The sequence below is a fragment of the Sorex araneus genome, chromosome 5 (genome assembly GCF_027595985.1).
Source record: "Sorex araneus isolate mSorAra2 chromosome 5, mSorAra2.pri, whole genome shotgun sequence".
In the NCBI taxonomy this organism is placed as follows: domain Eukaryota; kingdom Metazoa; phylum Chordata; class Mammalia; order Eulipotyphla; family Soricidae; genus Sorex; species Sorex araneus.
In genome coordinates, this window is record NC_073306.1 from 171,980,077 (window position 1) to 171,998,495 (window position 18,419).

General features: G+C 46.3%; 1 protein-coding gene across 2 annotated transcripts in view; it reads left to right on the top strand.

Annotated features, from left to right (window-relative positions):
• The first annotated feature begins 705 nt into the window (after positions 1 to 705).
• WDR19 (WD repeat domain 19) overlaps positions 706 to 18,419 on the top strand; it is a 63,282-nt gene continuing 45,568 nt past the window's right edge. Inside the window, exons 1-6 of one of the 2 annotated variants that reach the window (XM_004608061.2) lie at positions 706 to 773; positions 4,263 to 4,354; positions 4,634 to 4,699; positions 5,837 to 5,962; positions 12,906 to 13,021; positions 16,778 to 16,893. In XM_004608061.2, the coding sequence (XP_004608118.2) occupies positions 768 to 773; positions 4,263 to 4,354; positions 4,634 to 4,699; positions 5,837 to 5,962; positions 12,906 to 13,021; positions 16,778 to 16,893 (522 nt within the window). In that variant the 5' untranslated portion in view covers positions 706 to 767. Of the gene's footprint in view, positions 774 to 4,262; positions 4,355 to 4,633; positions 4,700 to 5,835; positions 5,963 to 12,905; positions 13,022 to 16,777; positions 16,894 to 18,419 lie in introns of those variants that run through there. The other variant, XM_055137604.1, reaches the window with a different exon arrangement.

Genomic DNA, 18,419 nt, shown 5'->3' on the forward strand with positions numbered 1-18,419 from the left:
AAATTTTAAAACCCCAAACTAATTTGTACAGCCCCATCCCTTCAAGTCCAAAAAAGTGGGAAAGGAGAAATAAGATAACACATGAGCTCTTCCGGGCGGGTCCTTTCCGTGGTCTTTATAGGAGTATTTGTTCCGTGAGCCAAGCCCCACCTTCCTTAACCCGACTGTCACTGTCATCCCGTTGCTCATGGATTTGCTCGAGGGGGCACCAGTAACGTCTCCACCATCGTGAGACTTGTTATTGGCGTATCGAATCCGCCACTGGTAACTTGCCAGTCTCTGCCGTGCAGGCGCGATACTGTATCTCCGGTAGTTTGCAAGGGGTCTCCGACAGGGGCGGAGGAATCGAACCCCGGTCGTCCGCGTGTAAGGCGAACGCCCTACCCGCTGCGCCTTTGCTCCAGCCCCTTTTAACCTGACACTAAGCGAATTTCGTAGCCCCACTCAGCCGAGGTAACTTGGTAGCAGAGGGCAGAGCCTTCATTTACGCAGGCGCCCTCCGAGACTCACGGAGCCCGCCTTCCCCGGACGTGTCAACCAATCAGAGCCCAAGGACGAGCTCCGGCACCGCCTCCCGGCAGCCACGTCCCAGGGCCGGGAACCGGCGGCGTCACGTGCTCCCCAGGCCCGGCCTTTCGCCCGCCCCGCCTCTCGGCTGGCGCTCGCTGATTGGCTGTCGCCGCCCGGTAGCCTGGGTGACGGAACGCTTGGAGGAGGGCGGGTGCGCCTGCGCTCTTGCTCGTACGCGCGGCCTCTTGAGCTTGGCGATGAAGGTAAATAACTGAGAAACCCGGTGGGGGCGGGAAGCCGCGACCCCTGGCCTCCTCTCGGCCCGCCGGGCGTGACTCTGAGCAGAGGGCCGTGGCTCGGGTGGAGGGAGAGCGAGGGCGATGTGGCCGGAAGGAGAGGAGAGGCCGGAGAGGGCGCAGGGGGAGGCCTCCCCTGCCGGGGTGCGGGCGGCGGGCGCCCCTCCGGGAGACGAGCGGGCTGCGGGGGAGGGAACCCCGGCCTCGGCGCGCCGTAGGAGTGGAGGGTCGCAGTGAGAAGGACACGGGTGGGGTTCCCGGACTGCCTCGTTTCTTGCTGCGACCCTCCGGCCAGTCTTTGCGCGACTCCCCCCAACGCCCCCTAAGACGAGTGGAAAGCCTGGGGCAAGTCTCCCGTCTCAAAAGTGATGGCCCCGGAGCTGTCCAGAGGGTCGGTCCCGGGAGCATCTTTCTCTGCCTTCTCGTGCCCGCTGATCCCCGCCCCCAGGTCCCGCAGCCTTTTGCTCTACGTTGGCAGTCACGCGATTCACAGAACTGGGGGGCTCGCTCCAGCAAGTAGGCGTCCCGAGCCCTCCTGTTAGAGTGGGCACTGAAACAGATCCCGCCTTCGGACCAGAAACTTAGGACCTGACTTAGGAATTCTTACCGCTTGAGGCATTTTAAAGTGGTTTGCTGTAAGACCCCGCAGCTGCGGTGTCTGGGTCTCTGGCTACGAAGCCGGCGCCTCTTCCCCGGCATTGTGTCGAGATGAAGCATCTGTCGATGCATCAGAGAATACAGTGTGAGACCACAGCCAGACACGGTCTACCAGGAGGTTCATGAAACTCCACTTCAGTGGTCCCTCCTAAGCGTGCATCCCCTTTGCGCGGAGGGGGTCTGGTGCACAACTGGCCTCTGAACTGCCCAAGGGGATGCTTCTGTTGCATTTCACTCCTCCTTGCGCTCTGACACTTGGATACATCACGGTTAACGCTGTAGTTTTAAGTAGAGGCGGACTTCGTCGCTCACTTTGGAAATACATGTTGATGGATGTTTAATTTTGAACACTGGGAGAGTTTTCTGTTACTGTTCAGACTGTCAACACCCCTGGTAGTGGTACTGAAAGAACTTCATGTGGGGTGGAGTGCTGTGCTATCGCTCCAGTCTAAATTTTTAATAGGTACATTAAATTTTTAATTAAAATGGTAAAACTAAATGATAAAAATTAATTTTACCAAAGTCCAAAATGTTATAATTTTAACATGTAATCAGTATGCAAAATTATCGATAAGATAGATCGGCATTATTTTTCTTTTTTTTATTTCTTTTATTAATTCACCATGTGGAAAGTTACAAAGCTTTCAGGTTTAAGTCTCAGTTATACAATGCTCAAACACCCGTCCCTTCACCAGTGCACATATTCCACCACCAAGAATCATAATATACCTCCTCCCTTCCCCCCCACCTCCCCAGCCCCCCACCCCGCATGTGTAACTGGTAAATTTCACTTTACTTTCACTCTACTTTGATTACATTCAATATTTCAATAAAAAAATTCACTATTATTGATTTGGAGTTTCTCCCCCCTAAAGTCGATCTGCTGAAAAGAAAGCATTTGGTAATTTGTTTTCCATTGCTGAGAATGAAGAGATATGAGGTCAGGAGGCCGCACTAGCAGCAGCATAGTTTTGGATTTCTGTACTTTAGTAACTAAGTCTAGTGAAATGTCTGCCAGGAATCACAACATTGTAAGCTTGTACCTTTCAGCTACTTTATATTCCACATATGAGTGCGATCTTTCTATGTCTGTCTCTTTCTTTCTGACTCATTTCACTCAGCATTATACTTTCCATGTTGATCCACTTATATGAAAATTTCATGACTTCATGTTTTCTGACAGCTACATAGGCATTATTTTTCAACATTATTTTTCAACATCAGAATCTTTGAATTCTGATGGATGTTTTATGTTTGAGCATATCTAAATTCTAAATTTATGTTTGAGCATATCCACATTTCAAGACCTCAATAAAATTTCAAATCTGTTTGTGGCTTGTGGCTACTATACCACAAATCAAGATTGTCTAGGTGGAAAGAAGGAATGGTTTTTTCAGTTGATACATTGTCACTCAGTAGCCACCTTAAATAGTAAGTGGTGGAGAAAGTGTGTGAGTGTCTTCACTGCGGAGTGAGTGAAGAAAATAATTTTTTCATTTAGTTTCGACCCAGGTTCAATTCCTTCGTCCCTCTCGGAGAGCCTGGCAAGCTACCGAGAGTATCTCGCCTGCACGGTAGAGCCTGGCAAGCTACCCGTGGCATAGTCGATATGCCAAAAACAGTAACAACAAGTCTCACAATGAAGACGTTAATGGTGCCTGATCGAGCAAATTGATGAGCAACAGGATGACAGTGACAGTGACAGTTTTGGACCACATGGGGTGGTGCTCAGGGGTTACTCCTGACTCTGCTGTCCTCAGGGAATGACTCCTTGTAGGATCAGGGGACCATATATGATTCTGTGGATTGAACCCCAGGGGGACCTCCTGCATGACAAGTGCCCTACCTGATGTACTATCACTCTGTCACCTGAAGAATATAATTTTGAAGCAAAGTGTAGACATTTTTTATTTCTATAACATTTCTAAGATTTTGTAAAGAGCAGTTTTCAATTTTTAAAAATCTATGCTGGGGGCTGGAGCGATAGCACAGCGGATAGGGCATTTGCCTGCACGTGGCCAACCCGGGTTTGATTCCCAGCATCTCTTATGGTTTCCTGAGCACTGCCACGAGTAATTCCTGAGTGCAGAACCAGGAGTAACCCCTGCGTATCGCCGGGTGTGATTCAAAAAGAAAAAAAAAAAAAGAAAAAAATCTATGCTGCTAATAATTAGCTAAATTCTATGTTTCAGCTCTAGCAGATTTGAAACACTACGTGTATTTTTAGAAAATTAATGTTCACAAATATTCAAAATCAAAAAACTGCTAACAAATGCTCTCCTATACATTACTGAGGCCCAGACCAGATTGTGTTTTTCATTGATGATTCCATTTGCTGTACTGTTGACCTCTCTCAGGTGTGTTCTAAGAGGGCTTTACCATTCTTTTTTAAGTTTGGGGTTTTTGTTTTTGAGCCACACCCAGCAGCACTCAGGACTTATTCCTGGCTCTGTGTGTAGGAATCACTCCTGGCAGTGCCGGGGGACCACATGGTGTGCCCGGGATAGAATTTGGGTCAGCCACGTGCAAAGCAAAGGCCTGACCTACTGTTTTATCGCTCTGGCCCTACTGTTCTGCTTAAGTTTGGGGGCCATATCCAGCTGTGCTCAGGGATTACTCCTTGCTCTGTGCTCAGGGATCACTCCTGGCAAGATATGGGTATACAAGGCAAGTGCCCTGCCCACTGAACTGTCTGTCCGGCCCCAAACCTGCTCTTTTTATGATCATGCTTGGGCAGTTTTCCAGCTCCATCATTGCTTGCCCATCTTGAAACTATAAACATTGTGTTTTCTTTTTAAGCGTGTTTTCTCACTTCTCGACAAGTCTTGGCTTGGTTCTCCAATACAGTTTGCCTGGCAAAAAACCTCAGGGAACTACCTGGCCGTCACAGGGTAAGTGAACCATCCTGATGCCATGTGGCTCTAGGACCATGTAACTCACCGCCTCCTCATTAGAAATTCCAGTAGGATGGTGGGAAAAGGAGTGTATGTATCCCACTAACATAAAATTTTAGAGACTTCTTCCTTGTTAATATGGTAACTTTTTAGATATAGATAATAAAACTGGCATGAGAAAAAGCTGAAGTTACTTAGATGGTGGTTTTATTTCTTTTTCTATCATACGGAGACAAAAACATTTCAGTCCCACTTTTGTGTTGTAATTGCTTTTAGAGCTGATCACATTGTGAAAATCTTTGATCGCCATGGCCAAAAAAGAAGCAAAATCAATTTACCTGGGTAAGTACAGAGATATGTTAATTTTTTTTCATAATTTGATCCCTTAAAGATAGAAAATACTCTCTTAAAGCTAGAAGCAAATGGAATTTTATAAAATATATAATCTGCATCTCGTTATTTTTTCTTCTTTGCAAAGTGTTTTTATTTGACACCAATAGTAGTAAATGAGGGGGCTAGAGAGATAATACAGCCAGAAGGATTCAAATATTCAAATATCTGCAGGTCATGAAAATGTTCTTACCTGTTGTCATTCATTGCAGGTGATTCTATCAACAGTTTGAAACTTTTCTTTTTCTGTGTCTTCTGAAATCTGAGAATGCTCTTTTGGACAGTCTGAAGAATAAAACAGTTCTTCCTAGGCCAGAGTGATAGTACAATGGATCGGGCATTGCCTTGCATGGGACCAATCTAGACTTGATTCCCAACACCCTGTGTGGTGTCCTGAGCCCACTAGGCATGATTCCTGAGCACAGAACTAGGCACAAACCCCGAGCACAATAAGAGTGTGGCCTCTTAATAAAACCAGTCACAATTCATTCTTTTGTTGTTGGTATTGATCTTTTAGATAAGTCACCTGGATTTGATTCTATTGCAAATTTTTCTGAACATTTCAGTCTACACGTGGCTGTGCTCACAGGGCCCAGCCTGCTGTGGGGTCTGCTCCTTGCTGTACTCAAGTGACTGTGTGGTATTGGTGATTGACCCAGGGCTCCCTCATGCAAAACATATGCTCCAGGCCCTGGAACTCTCTCCTGAGCCCAGATTTAACTTAATATATTGTCAGAACCTTTTTCCTCTCTGTAAATTTGAAATAACCTTTCAAAACTAACTCTACCCACTGTACTCTTTCCAGCCCAAAACCTGATCGTACATGTTAACTCAATTCTTTTGGTAGAGATGTTTAATGAGTTTTAATAAAAGGCCAGGTTGTGTTGACGATCCAAGGAAATTCTGTCTTCTTAGGTAATTCTGCTATGAAATAAGTAAAAATGAGATTTGAAATGTAAAGTTTTTTTCCCTTTCATCTCCCAGCAAGTTATTATTTAACGTGAAGTTATTATTTAAGCAGTGAATAGGTGCTTGCCCGCATTGGGGAAAAAAAATGCATAGTGATGTTTTGCTTTTTTTTTTTTTAAGTAACTGTGTTGCTATGGATTGGGATAAAGATGGAGACATCCTAGCAGTGATTGCTGAGACATCTAGTTGCATTTTTCTGTGGGATGCAAACAAAAACAAAACCTGCCAGTTAGACAGTGGCCTGAGGTAAGTATAACTTTATTTTGTGGATCTGTACTTAGAAACATGATGATTTGTAGATGTGATGCTATCCATATTTAGTCCTCTCATTATTAAGATGCACTGGTTAAAAATTTTCTTATAGAAGTTCATTTTATTGTTATATGTGATCCTACTGATTTTGTCTAATTAATTTGATTTGTTTTTGTTTGTTGTTTTGTTTCTTTGTTTTTGGACCACACCCAGTAGTGTTCAGGGCTTATACCTGCTTCAATGCTCAGGAATTACTCATGGCAGGACCCGGGGGACCATAAGAGGTGCCAGGGATTGAACCTGGATGCAAGGCATATGCCCAACTGCTGTACTATCTTTCTGGCCCTCCACCAAATTAATTTGAATAAAATGTAAATGTGAGATATAAGTAGCTTATCTCATTCATTCATTTACTTTGGTTTTGGGGCAACACCCAGTGATGCTCAGGATTTACTCCTGGTTCTGTGCTCAGGAATCACTCCTGGTGGAGCTTGGGAGATCATATGGGATGTTGGGTATTGAACCCCAGGTGGGCTCTCTGCAAGGCTGGTGCCCCACCTGCTGTACTATCTCTCCAGCCCCAGATTGCTTATTTTAAAGCTGCTTTTGCTGGCAGTAAGATATCCAAAGCTGAGGTAACATGTAGATGCAAGTATCTGGAACTTGTTGGCTGGAGGCATAGCTGGATGGAGAGGTTCTGATGCTGTAGCCAAGACTGCCTTTCTCCTCTCTCAGCTCTTCTTTTCTCTGCATGGACTTCATTTTCAATTAGATTCTCTCCAGGGCCGCTGGTAATGATTGGCCAGTTCATTCCTCAACAGCGCATTGTGCCAGAGAAAAGAGCCTCTCTCTCACATCTTTCTGTCTCAAAAGGTCTGAGTGCAGGGCAGACATCATGAAGGGGTTGAGCTGCACACAGCCTTTGCACATAGCCAGCTCTTTGAGCCCAGCACCACGTGTGGTTTCCTGGAAATTGCCAGGAGTGGCCTCCGAGCAGAGCCAGGGGTAAGCCCCGAGCATTGCTGGACCTGACTCAAGAGTAAACAGATAAAAAAAAGGTCTGAGTAAAGTAAGCAGGGATAGGGGTGAAGAGTGGGGTGGGGATGGGGAAGTTTTCTTTTAGAATTACTCAGGAGCGGACAGGAAATCACAGATCTCTGCTAAAATACGAATCATTTTGCCATATGGGAAAGAAAAGCCCCTCAGGCAATATACAGCTGAAGATTTGCAGTTTTGGCAAGTTGTTAAACCCCTCCCACACTCCTTGTCTTCATCTCTAGTAAATGGGTAAATGAGAATCATCACGAAGGATGATTTTTGGCATCTTGTGGCCCAAACAAACTACTGAGCCAGGTGAGTGTCTCAGTGGTAGAGCATTTGCCTCACACCGAGACCCTCAGCAATCCTGCAGCTAAAAACTCAGGGAGGCCGAGAAGGAGAGAGGGAGAGGAAGGGAGGAAGAGAGCGAGGTAAAGATTAATTGATAATTTCCCAGTTTGTTTTCTGAAGAGTAGCTGAGCCTAGAGGAGCAGAGAGGCCAGGCAGAACAGGGCCAAGGACACCCTTAGCACGGTTTCCCTTGCATCCACGGGGCATTCTCTGCCCAACCAAGTTTGGCTCCCTCTGGGAGCATGGAGCATGTAATATGTGGGCTACATCTTTGTTTCATTTCTCGCCCTTTTACATTTTGCTACACAGTGCTTACTACTTGCATTATAAAGATGTATTGCTGCGTAATTTTCTTGTAATAGAAAATGCCCATTTCTTTTCGAAGGAAGATTGTACATTCTGTGCATCTATCCTAACGGGGCTCGGGGACCACATGTGGTGTGGGATTGAACCTAGGTTGGCTGCTTACAAATGCCTTACCCTCTGCACTCTCTCCCGCCCACTCGAGGACATTGCTAAGCATCACCTAATGCTTTTTTTTTGGGGGGGAGGGTATGGAGAGGGGGTGTTGGGGATCACACTGGCGGTGGTCAGGGCTTATTCCTGGCGCTCTGCTCAGGAATCACTCCAGGCTGAGTTCAGGGGACCATATGGGGTGCTGGGGATTGAACCCAGATTGGCCACCTGCAAGGCACATGCCCTACCCACTGTACTCTCTCTTCGTTCCTAATGGTTATAGAATTCAGCATTAGGAAGCTCACCTTCTCATCCAGAGGAAATAACATAATTTCTCAAGAGTTTGTCACAGGTCTCTGCCTCCTGCTGGCCGTGAATGCACGGTTCCATGTACTCACCTCTCAGGGTTATGGGGTTTAATTAATATCACAGGAGGCACAAAAAAGTGAAAGTCAGTGATTAGGGGTTTACTAATGATATCATAATTCTCATGAAGGTAAAATGGAAGGTGTTTGGGGCCAGTGCAGCAGGAAGGGCTCTTGTTTTACACATGGCCGACCGGGTTTGAGCCCCCCCCCCATCCCTTATGATCACCAGGGCACCGCCAGGTGTGCACCGACACCCCCCCCAAATTTTTTTTAAAAAGGTATTTTGTTGGTAGTGGTATATACTGAAAAGACCTTTGTATATTCTAAGTCTGCTGGCTAATGTTTGGTTTTGTTTATTTGGGGCCTGCCAAGCAGTGCTGGTTGGGGAGGCCTGGGGCCACACCTGGCTGGTTGGCCACTCAGTGCAAAAGCCTGAGAATTACCCAGGTGCTTTGCTGATTAGGAGGGTCTTCAGGACTACACTGGCAATGCTCAGGGACTGTGTGGTGCTAGAGATTGAACTGAGTTTAGCTGCAATCAGGCATGCTCCATAAGTCCAATATTCTCTCTTGCTCCTTTCTTTTTTAAATTTAATGGTCAATATACTATCTACAGATAGTTGAGAAACAAAATTTTGACTTTTCTTAAATATTTTATATCACATGTTTACCCTGTGTAGCACTGTAGCACTGTGGTCCTGTTTGTTGTTCATCAATTTATTTGCTCGAGCAGGCACCAGTAACGTCTCCATTGTGAGACTTGCTGTTACTGTTTTTGGCATATCGAACATGCCATGGGTAGCTTGCCAGGCTCTGCCGTGTGGGCAGGATACTCCCGGTAGCTTGCCGGGCTCTCCAAGAGGGATGGAGGAATTGAACCCGGGTCAGCCACATGCAAGGCAAATGCCCTACGCTGTGCTATCTAAACAACTTAAATTCCATTTATATTTTAATATTATTTGAGTCCCTTGAGTCAGAGGACCTTAAATGGCACTTAAATAGTACATAAGGCTTATTCCAGGATAGTCATACCAAACTTTCAGTAGTGCCACTCAACTATCTTAAGTCATTATCTCATTATGTTAACACAATTGTTGGATTTGCTTCATTTTTTACTAAATATATTTGTTGTGTACCCTTATAAGATGATAGCAGTACTTAACCTAACCTTCCTAGGCTTGCAGCAGTTATCGTTTAAAAAACAAAACTTTTGTTGTTCATTTGTTGGAGGGATTTGAACCCCAGGCCTCATACATGCAAAGCAAATGCTCTGTCACTGAGCTACCCCAATCCATGGTTATGTATCTGTGATGCAGCAGGTATGATATGCCTTTTGGGAAAACTCAAGATACTAGAATTAGTTCATCGACCACTTGCTTGGATCATAGTATATGGCCACTGGACTTGATCACTCACTCACGCATCATTCCACTCTGCTGCTCTTTTACCTGACCTTCAGTTGTCCTATCAGCAGTACCTGCTAATTTTAATTTTTTACTTTTTGGGCCACACCTGGCAGTGCTCAGGGCTTGTTCCTGGTGGACAGGAAGACCATATGGGGTGCTGGGGGTAGAACTCAGGTTGGCCATGTACAAGGCAAGCACCCCTCCGCTGTATTATTGCTCTGGCCCTAAGCAGAACCTTTTAGAAGCCGTGCCTTGGAGAATTTGCCTTATTTTTAACCTGGTGCATTTCCCTAGAATGATGTGTTTTGTTTTGTTGTGATGCCAGGATTCAAACCCATGCGAGGCATGATCTGCATCCCAGACCCCCAGAATAACGTATCCTGCATTAAGGTGTTTTTTTTTTTTTTGCCTTTTTTTTGGTGGGTGGGGGGGTCACACCCAACAATGCACATGGGTTACTCCTGGCTCATGCACTCAGGAATTACTCCTGGTGGTGCTTGGGGGGCCATATGGGATGTTGGGAATCAAACCCGAGTCGGCCCCGTGCAAGGCAACCGCCCTACCCGCTGTGCTCCAGCCCCCCTGCAATACGTTTTGCTTGGCCAGAAATACATGCTATTATTAACACCAAATAAATGTATTAGTATTACTGGACAGTTGTGTGTGCCTTAGTATCTAAAGGCTTCTACAGTTCTTGTGCTTGAAGAAAAGAGAATTGTTGTTCAATTGATCCTTCTTTTAAGCTATTTAAGTAGCCTTGGACTACACCATTTACCCCTCTTTCTCGTTGGTGGTTATGTGATAGTTTGTATTTGCAGGCTATTGTCTTGTCTAATGTTACATTACCAGAGTTGCTTGGCACGCAGTTCTTCTTTCTCTGATATTATTCAGCTCACGTATCCATTTTACAGCTTTGATCTTGTGTTTTAGGGAAGCAGAGTTCAAAATAGGATTACATGGGTCAGCAAGACAGTGCAGCGGGTAGGTTGCTTGCTTTGCATGCAACCAGTGGGGACCTGGATTCAGTTTTTAGCACCACACATGGTCCCCTGAGTCCTCCAGATCCCTGCCTACAACTGTATGTGGCCCCCAAACCAAAAGCCAAAAACCAAAACCCTGAAAACAAAATAGGGTGAAATGAATTAGGAGATTTGTGACAGGAAATGCCTTTGGGGAAACGAGGGGCAGAGAAGAAATTGGAAGAGCCCCCAGGTCCTGGAGCCCACGTGATCCTGGCCAAGGAGATGGGAAGGAGAAAGGCTGGGTAGAGCATCTTAGACCACAGCCGGGTCCAAGCAAGGCATATCTGAGCTACGCTCACACATCGCAAGAGTCTCTGTCTCCCAGGAGTGGGCTGCTCTGCTGGCTCACCTGCTGGGGACCCCCCCTGGGAGGGCGTGGCCCCCACAGTACTGAAGCTTGGCAGCTGGGGCCTGGTGTCCTGGGGTTGCCCCTGGTGGTGCTTAGGGAGACTGTGGGGTCCAGGAAGGAATCCGGGGCTCCCACATGCACAGCATCTCCTGGTAGATTTCCCTTTAAAGCTCATGAATTCCCAGTGATTTTTTTCCCATTGTAATATGTAATTGAACCTTTATAAAAAAGCAAGTGGACTGATGAGCAGTTCAGAGTTATGGCTGTCATTAAACACAAATTCAAAAGTCTTATCGTGTCATTTTATGAAGAGTGGGTTTCTTCCCCACTGGGTTGAAGTCTTTTGGGGCAGGAGGGGGGCATTTTAAAAATTAATTATTTATTCAATTAGAGAACCATCATTTACTGATAGTTGGAGTTTCAGGCATATAATATTTAACACAAATCCCACCACCAGTATCAACTTCCCTCCACCAGTGTTCCCATATTCCCTCCCCACCCCTCTACTCACCTCCCCTAGTACCCTCCTCACCCCCCACCCCCACCTGTCACCTTCACAGGCACATTTCAAAGTTCCAGTGATTGTAGCTTAGATCTCACATTTTCTGTGTTGTTTCCAGTTCCAAGCAGGTAGCAGTAGATTGCATGATATCATCATTCCTTGCTGCTGCATAGTATTCCATTGTGTATATATACTGGAGCGATAGCACAACGGGCAGGGCATTTGCCTTGCACACGGCCGACCCGGGTTTGATTCCTCCATCCCTCTCAGAGAACCTAGCAAGTTACCGAGAGTATCCCGCCCTCACAGCAGAGCCTGGCAAGCTACCTATGGCGTATTTGATATGCCAAAAACAGTAACAACAAGTCTCACAATGGAGACATTACTGGTGCCCGCTCGAGCAAATCAATGAACAATGGGATGACAGTGCTACAGTGCAGTGCTACACATCTTCATAATCCTTTCATCTGTTGAACATAACAGATGAAATATGGTTGACTCCATATCTCAGCTATTGTACTGAGTGCAGCAATGAATAATTGTGTGCATATGTCCTTTTGAATGTTTTTAACTCCTGGGGAGTAGATGACCAAAAGTGGAATTGTTGAAAGTATGTATGCTTTGATGGTTTTATCTTAAATTACACCATAGGTTCAAGACAGAGCATCATGGGGCTGGAGCAATAGCACAGCAGGTAGGGCATTTGCCTTGCATGTGGCCGACCCGGGTTCGATTCCCAGAATCCCGTATGGTTCCCTGAGTACCGCCAGGGGTGATTCCTGAGAGCATGAGCCAGGAGTAACCCCTGTGCATTGCAGGTATGACCCAAAAAGAAAAAAGAGAAAAAGACACAGCATCAGGGCCGGAGTGATAACACACGCGGTAGGGTATTTGTCTTGCGTGCCCCTCACCTGGATTGAATCCCCAGATTCCCATATAATCCCCATAGCCCCACCAGGAGTAATTCCTGGGTGCAGAGCCAGTAGTAACTGCTAAGCATGGCCAGATGTGGCTCAAAAACCAAACCAAACCAAAGACATAGTGTCTCCAAGATGTGTTGTGTTTCATTCTTGTCCTTATTTTTAATGTTAATTTTGTGTTTAATTTTTGTCCTAAAACATCAGGTTGTAATTTTGTAACCTTAAGTGTGTTACAATCATTCATGAAATACTTTCCTTTAAAGATTTTTAAGGTAGAGGGTTTTTTGTTTGTTTCTTTCTTTCTTTCTTTGCTTTTTGGGTCACACCGGCTATGCATAGGGGTCACTCCTGGCTCTGCACTCAGGAATTACCCCTGGCAGTGCTCAGGGGACCATATGGGATGCTGGGAATCAAACCCGGGTCGGCCACATGCAAGGCAAATGCCCTACCTGCTGTGCTATTGCTCCAGCCCCAAGGTATAGGTTTTGATTGTACATGTGTAAGTGTTTGTATCTTAATGTTACAGGGATCAAATGTCTTTTCTTCTGTGGTCAAAAGTTGGAAGTTACCTGGCTGTTGGAACTGTTAAAGGAAATCTGCTTATTTATAACCATCAGACATCTCGAAAGATTCCGGTCCTTGGTAGGTCAGAGCTGGAAACACTGTTAAATATTTGCACAAATGTACATCTTAATGCTTCCTGTTTCCTTGCTGATTTCAAGGAACACTTTGTGTCGGATTCCCCTGGTCAAGCCTGATATCAAGCTTAGAGGCTCCTTGTCATGGCTGTTTAGAATAGATTGAGCCAAGGTCAACCTTGCTGTGCTGTTGGACCCAGCATTTTAATGTCATGGTTTCTGAACACCCCATTCTCACCCAGTTCGTACCTCTGGTGTGGAATAACCCATGTGTACCCGGGTTTGATTCCCTTAATAGATGGGCTGAGCATTTGCTGACTCAGTGTACCCTCATCCCGCCTTCTGACTCTCACAGACTCTCAGTTTACCTGAGCATGGACTATGAGTTGTATTTGCCAGAGGGCATGTGATGGCAAGGGTCTGCCTTTGTTCCTTGTTGGACCCTCTTGCTTCAGTCTCTCATTTGAGTCCCCTAACTCTGGCCACTGAGCATCTGCCCCATGGACACCGGAGGATAACAGTATCCGTGAATGACACCACCTGGTGAGTGAGATCATTGGCTCAGTTGCATCAGGAGCCCAGGGGAAGTCATTTACTTCTTATTCCTTAACATAAAATGTGTTTTAGTCACCATGGATTACACACATTTACTTCTTTTGTTGTTGTTGTTGTTTTGGGGCCCATACCCAGGGCTCATTCCTGGCTCTGTGCTCAGGGCACCATCTGGGGTGGCAGGGATCAAACCCAGGCTGGCCACAGGCAAGGCAAGCCCCCTACCTGCTGGACTGTCTCTCCAGCCCGAAAGTCATTTACTTCGCAGGGAGGATTTAAACTCCAGTGCCCTGGAGTACTTGAGCCTGTGCCTTGCATTTAAGGGTGCTTGATCATTTCCAAATCCTTATCTCTGGACACCTTGGATGGTACTATTCTCCATGCTGCAGCTAAAAGAAGGAATGCCACTGATTCGTTTGGAAATGTCCACTTAAAATTCAGAAATCGGCTGCTGCTCTCCAAACAACTCTATTTGATATTGGTGGCATTTTCTGCCCTTCCTTCATCGAAAGGTGGTTTCATCAGTCAGCTTGGAAGCCCCAGAAAATTGGCCTCTTGAGGTGTAAGAAAATAATTCATCAAAGCATGCTTATTTCATGCTAGGTATTTTTGTCCTATGTACATGATTTTAGATGTAGTCTTTGGATTTGATGTGAATGTTTATCCTGTTCACAGACTGCCTATTAAATCACGCCTGGAAAGATCCCCGTTCAGTGGGTCCCTTAGCTAAATACAGCTGCCTGGTTCAGAGTATGTTGGATTTCCAGATATGGTCCCTCTGCCCGCACCCTCTAGACAGTTGACTTTCCTCACCACAAGCTGTTCTGCATCTGGCAAAGCTGTAATAGTGTGAGCCAGCCGCATTGTATGGTCGCCCAGTGACCCCTGTTTTCTCTTGCTCTGCTCTGTTCCCATGAACGAGGGGAGGCGCAGGCCCAGCGTGGTCTAGACATGTATGAATTTCACTTAACTGTGACTCAGCTCAGTATCCCCAGTCTCCTGACAGCACGGTTCGAACCCCAACTGTCAAGTCAAAGTGTATTATGCTTTAGTGTTCATCAAAGGAGCCAGTGCTTGGAAAGGGCCCCACCACCCGGAACATGTCAGCGGGCGGTAAGACAGTTCTAAGCCGTGAAGTAAGGTGAGCTTGAGGTGCATAGGAAAAAGGAGAGACACTTCTCCCTCTCCAGGATACACGGGGTTGGTCTCTGGAAGCTTTGACATCCTTTGCATAGTTTTTCCCTTCCGAGTTGCCCACCTTACTTAATTTATGATCAGCAAAATCTCCTATGTCCCCGGCTCTTCACTGAGTGTTCTTTTCACTTTGTGTTCGGGTTGCCTGATGGGAAATACTAGCTATATCCTGACAGTCCCAGCTTCCTCTCCTTCATACTCAGGACTCCGTAGAGCCAACTTGCTTACTCGAGCTCTCCGGCGAGAGGCTAGGGAACACTGCCTGGTTTGGGCCCCAGCTCTCCTTCTCACTGTGAATATGCTCCCTTCTCTCGCATCTTCAGAACAAACTTTCGGGTCCTCCTTGACCCCTTTTCTCATCCCTTTGCCAGGAAATCTAAAAGGAATTCCCTGCAAGTATTTTCCGAATCAATCTTGTAAATAATGCCGCTTCTCTGTCACGTGGGCCCGAGATTTACGCCGTTTCTTAACCCGTTGCACTTCTTAAGCTCTTGCTTTGCTAAAGAACATCCTGTCTCGAGGCCAGAGTGAACCTTCTGTTCAGGATTCTCCAGCGTCCGTCCGTCTCACATATGGCTAGGCTGGGGTCCTCACAGTGACCGCCCCGCCCCCCACCTGCGGTGACCTGGCCCTGCAGACTCACACTGTGTCACATACTCTGCTCCCCCTGCTTCCTCTCCCCGGCCACACCATCCTCCTCCTGAGACTGTACTCCAGGTACACTTCTGAGTTGTGTTATCATCACCCACTCCACTGGTGTTGGTAAATAAACTCAACTATTCACTAGTTAACTAATATTAACTAGTCAATGAGTGATAGTACCAAAAGTCTCACTAGGGCACACTCATATTTGCACTGGATTTTTTTTTCTTTTTGGGTCACACCCTGATGCACAGGGGTTGCTCCTGGCTCTGCACTCAGGAATTACTCCTGGTGGTGCTCGGGGGACCATATAGGATGCTGGGAATCGAACCCGGTCGGCCGCGTGCAAGGCAAATGCCCCACTCTGTGCCATCACTCCAGCCCCTGCACTGGATTATTACACAAGTCATTTAATATGGATAGCCAAATGGTTTAGTTAAAATGAATAGTCAATGGGCTAGAGAGGTGGTACAATAGGCAGGGCACTTTCCTTGCATGCGGCTGACTGGGTTCGATCCCTGGCACCACCTCTAGTTCCCCAAGCACCCTCAGAAGTGATTTCTGAGTGCAGTGCTAGGAGTAAGCCCTGAGCACAGCCACATGTGGCCCTCAAACAAAATGCAAACAAAAAAATGAATAGATAAAACTGAATGTTAAATTCACTTATGCCAAGGACCTACCTCACAATGAAGCTAATATCACAAAGATGATTTCAGTGCCTTGGGAGTTACTTCTCTAAACAATTATCATTGCAGCTTTGCTGAGGAGTAAAATACCTTTGTAAATTAGGGTCTGTGTTCTAGATTGGAAGTTAGAAAACAGTGTTTGTTACATTTATATACAGTTTCCTTGACTTGAAACTTAGTAAGTTGTAAGTAAACTTAGTAAACTTTTAAATAAAGCTTCTTTCTATAATCATATTCTAAATTTCAGAATTCCTGGACCTTTCATACTCCAGCCCACTGATGTACCAAAAGTAGCACACATTCCTTTGGATTTATCATGCATGCTTGTAATCTCTTATACAAGGTCTTAAATGGCTCCAGGATGAAATACAGCAATCTTCACACACTTTGCTCTTATGGTGGTGGGAAGGTACACAGTGGTAGGATTGGTGTTTGACTATTATCTGTAATGCACTATTGTGAACAACTTTATAAAAATTAAATTAAAACTCAAAATAAATAAATTAGGCTTCTTAGTGCCATAATGAAAATTGAAATTCCTAATTTTTCTTAATTTCTACAATATCTCATATAACCTTTCAATTGACAGCACAGATTAAGAGGTGTGTGTGTGTGTGTGTGTGTGTGTGTGTGTGTGTGTTTTGAGAAATTTATGTGTCTGTACAACAATCATCTTTCTCTTTTAGGAAAACATACTAAGAGAATCACGTGTGGCTGTTGGAACACAGAAAATATGCTTGCTCTGGGTGGTGAAGACAAGTTGATTACAGTTAGCAATCAGGAAGGGGACACAATAAGACAGGTAATATGCTGACTTCAGTGCCTGATGCATTCCACATTTCTCCAAAATAAAAATTGCCTATTAAGGGCCAGAGTAATAGTACAGTGAACAGCGCACATACCTTGCATGTAGCCAACCCACGTTTGATCCCCGGTAGCACCTTCCTTCCTTCCTTCCTTCTTTCCTGTTTTGTTTTTTGTTTGCGGGCCATACTCAGCAGTGTTCAAGGCTTAATCCTGGTTTTGTTCCCAGGAATTACTCTTGGTGGTACTCAGGAGACCATATGGGATGCCAGGGATTAGCTGCATACAAAGCAAGTGCCCTATCTCCTGTACTATTACTCTACCCCTCAATATGTTCTTTAAATATCTGCCAGGTACATAGTATTGGTCTATGTACGTTAGAAGACACAAGGGCTGGGAGTCAGAGCAGATAGGGCGCTTGCCTTGAATGCAGCCAGCGGGGATTCTATTTCCAGCATTTCATATGGTCTCCTGAGCCCGCCTGGAGTAATTCCTGAGTGCAGAGCCAGGAGTAACTCAGATGTGGCACAAAAACAAGCCAAAAGAAGATATTCCCCCCCCCAACAAAAAATATATGGGCTGTGTTATTGTTGTTGCCAAGTGACAACCCCCCTCCCAAACTCAACAGGTTAAAAAACACTGGGTCTGGGGGCTTGGCTCAAAGGGTGAGCAAGGTGCCAGAGCGGTAGTACAGCGCGTAGGGTGTTCCTGCATGTAGCCCACCCAGGTTCAATCCCCAGCATCCCATATGGTCCCAGAGCACCGCCAGGAGTAATTCCTAAGTGCAGAGCCAGGAGAAGCCCCTGAGCATTACTGGGTGTGACCCAAAAAAAGCAAAATAATTTTTAAAAAAACAAGCCAAGGGTCAGCGAGGCTGAGAGTTTGGTCTTGGCACTGTGTGGCCCCAGAACTGCGGGGCTGAGCGGCAAGTAGGTGGGAGCAGCCCCAGGTCCTGGGCACTGCTGGGCAGCCCACCCCCACCTCCCTTGCCCCCTACAGGTAAATGAACTAAGTAACAGTCATTGCTTCTGGGTTTTTGTGGGTAAGGAACCCAGGTGAGTCGCTGCTTACTTCTGCCTGATGGTCTCTCTGGAGACTGTTACAAACAGTTCACCCATCAGCACTGACGCGGGGCAGGTCTGTGTCTGTGCGCCATCGACTGCTCTCTGCCTGTTGCCTGGAGTAACCCTCTCCGATCCCTCCCCATGGAGGGACCTACAATCCAGCAGCTGGTGGGGGCGAGCCCACCACAGGCTATGATGACTCCAGAGGCCCAGCCCACATCACAGGGGCAGGGATGGGGCTGAGGTGCAGGCCGGAGACCCCGGGAGGCTGCCCACCACCAGCCCCCATTCTCCAGAAGACACCCTTGGTCCCATGGACCCCCCCCCCCATTTCAGATCACCATTTCGTGACTGAAAATTCTGGGGCACAGGTGCTCTGTGGAGTTGGCCAAATGTTGCAATTTTTTTTTTTCTTTTTGTTCTTGGGGCACACCTAGCAGTGCTCAGGGCTCATTCCTGA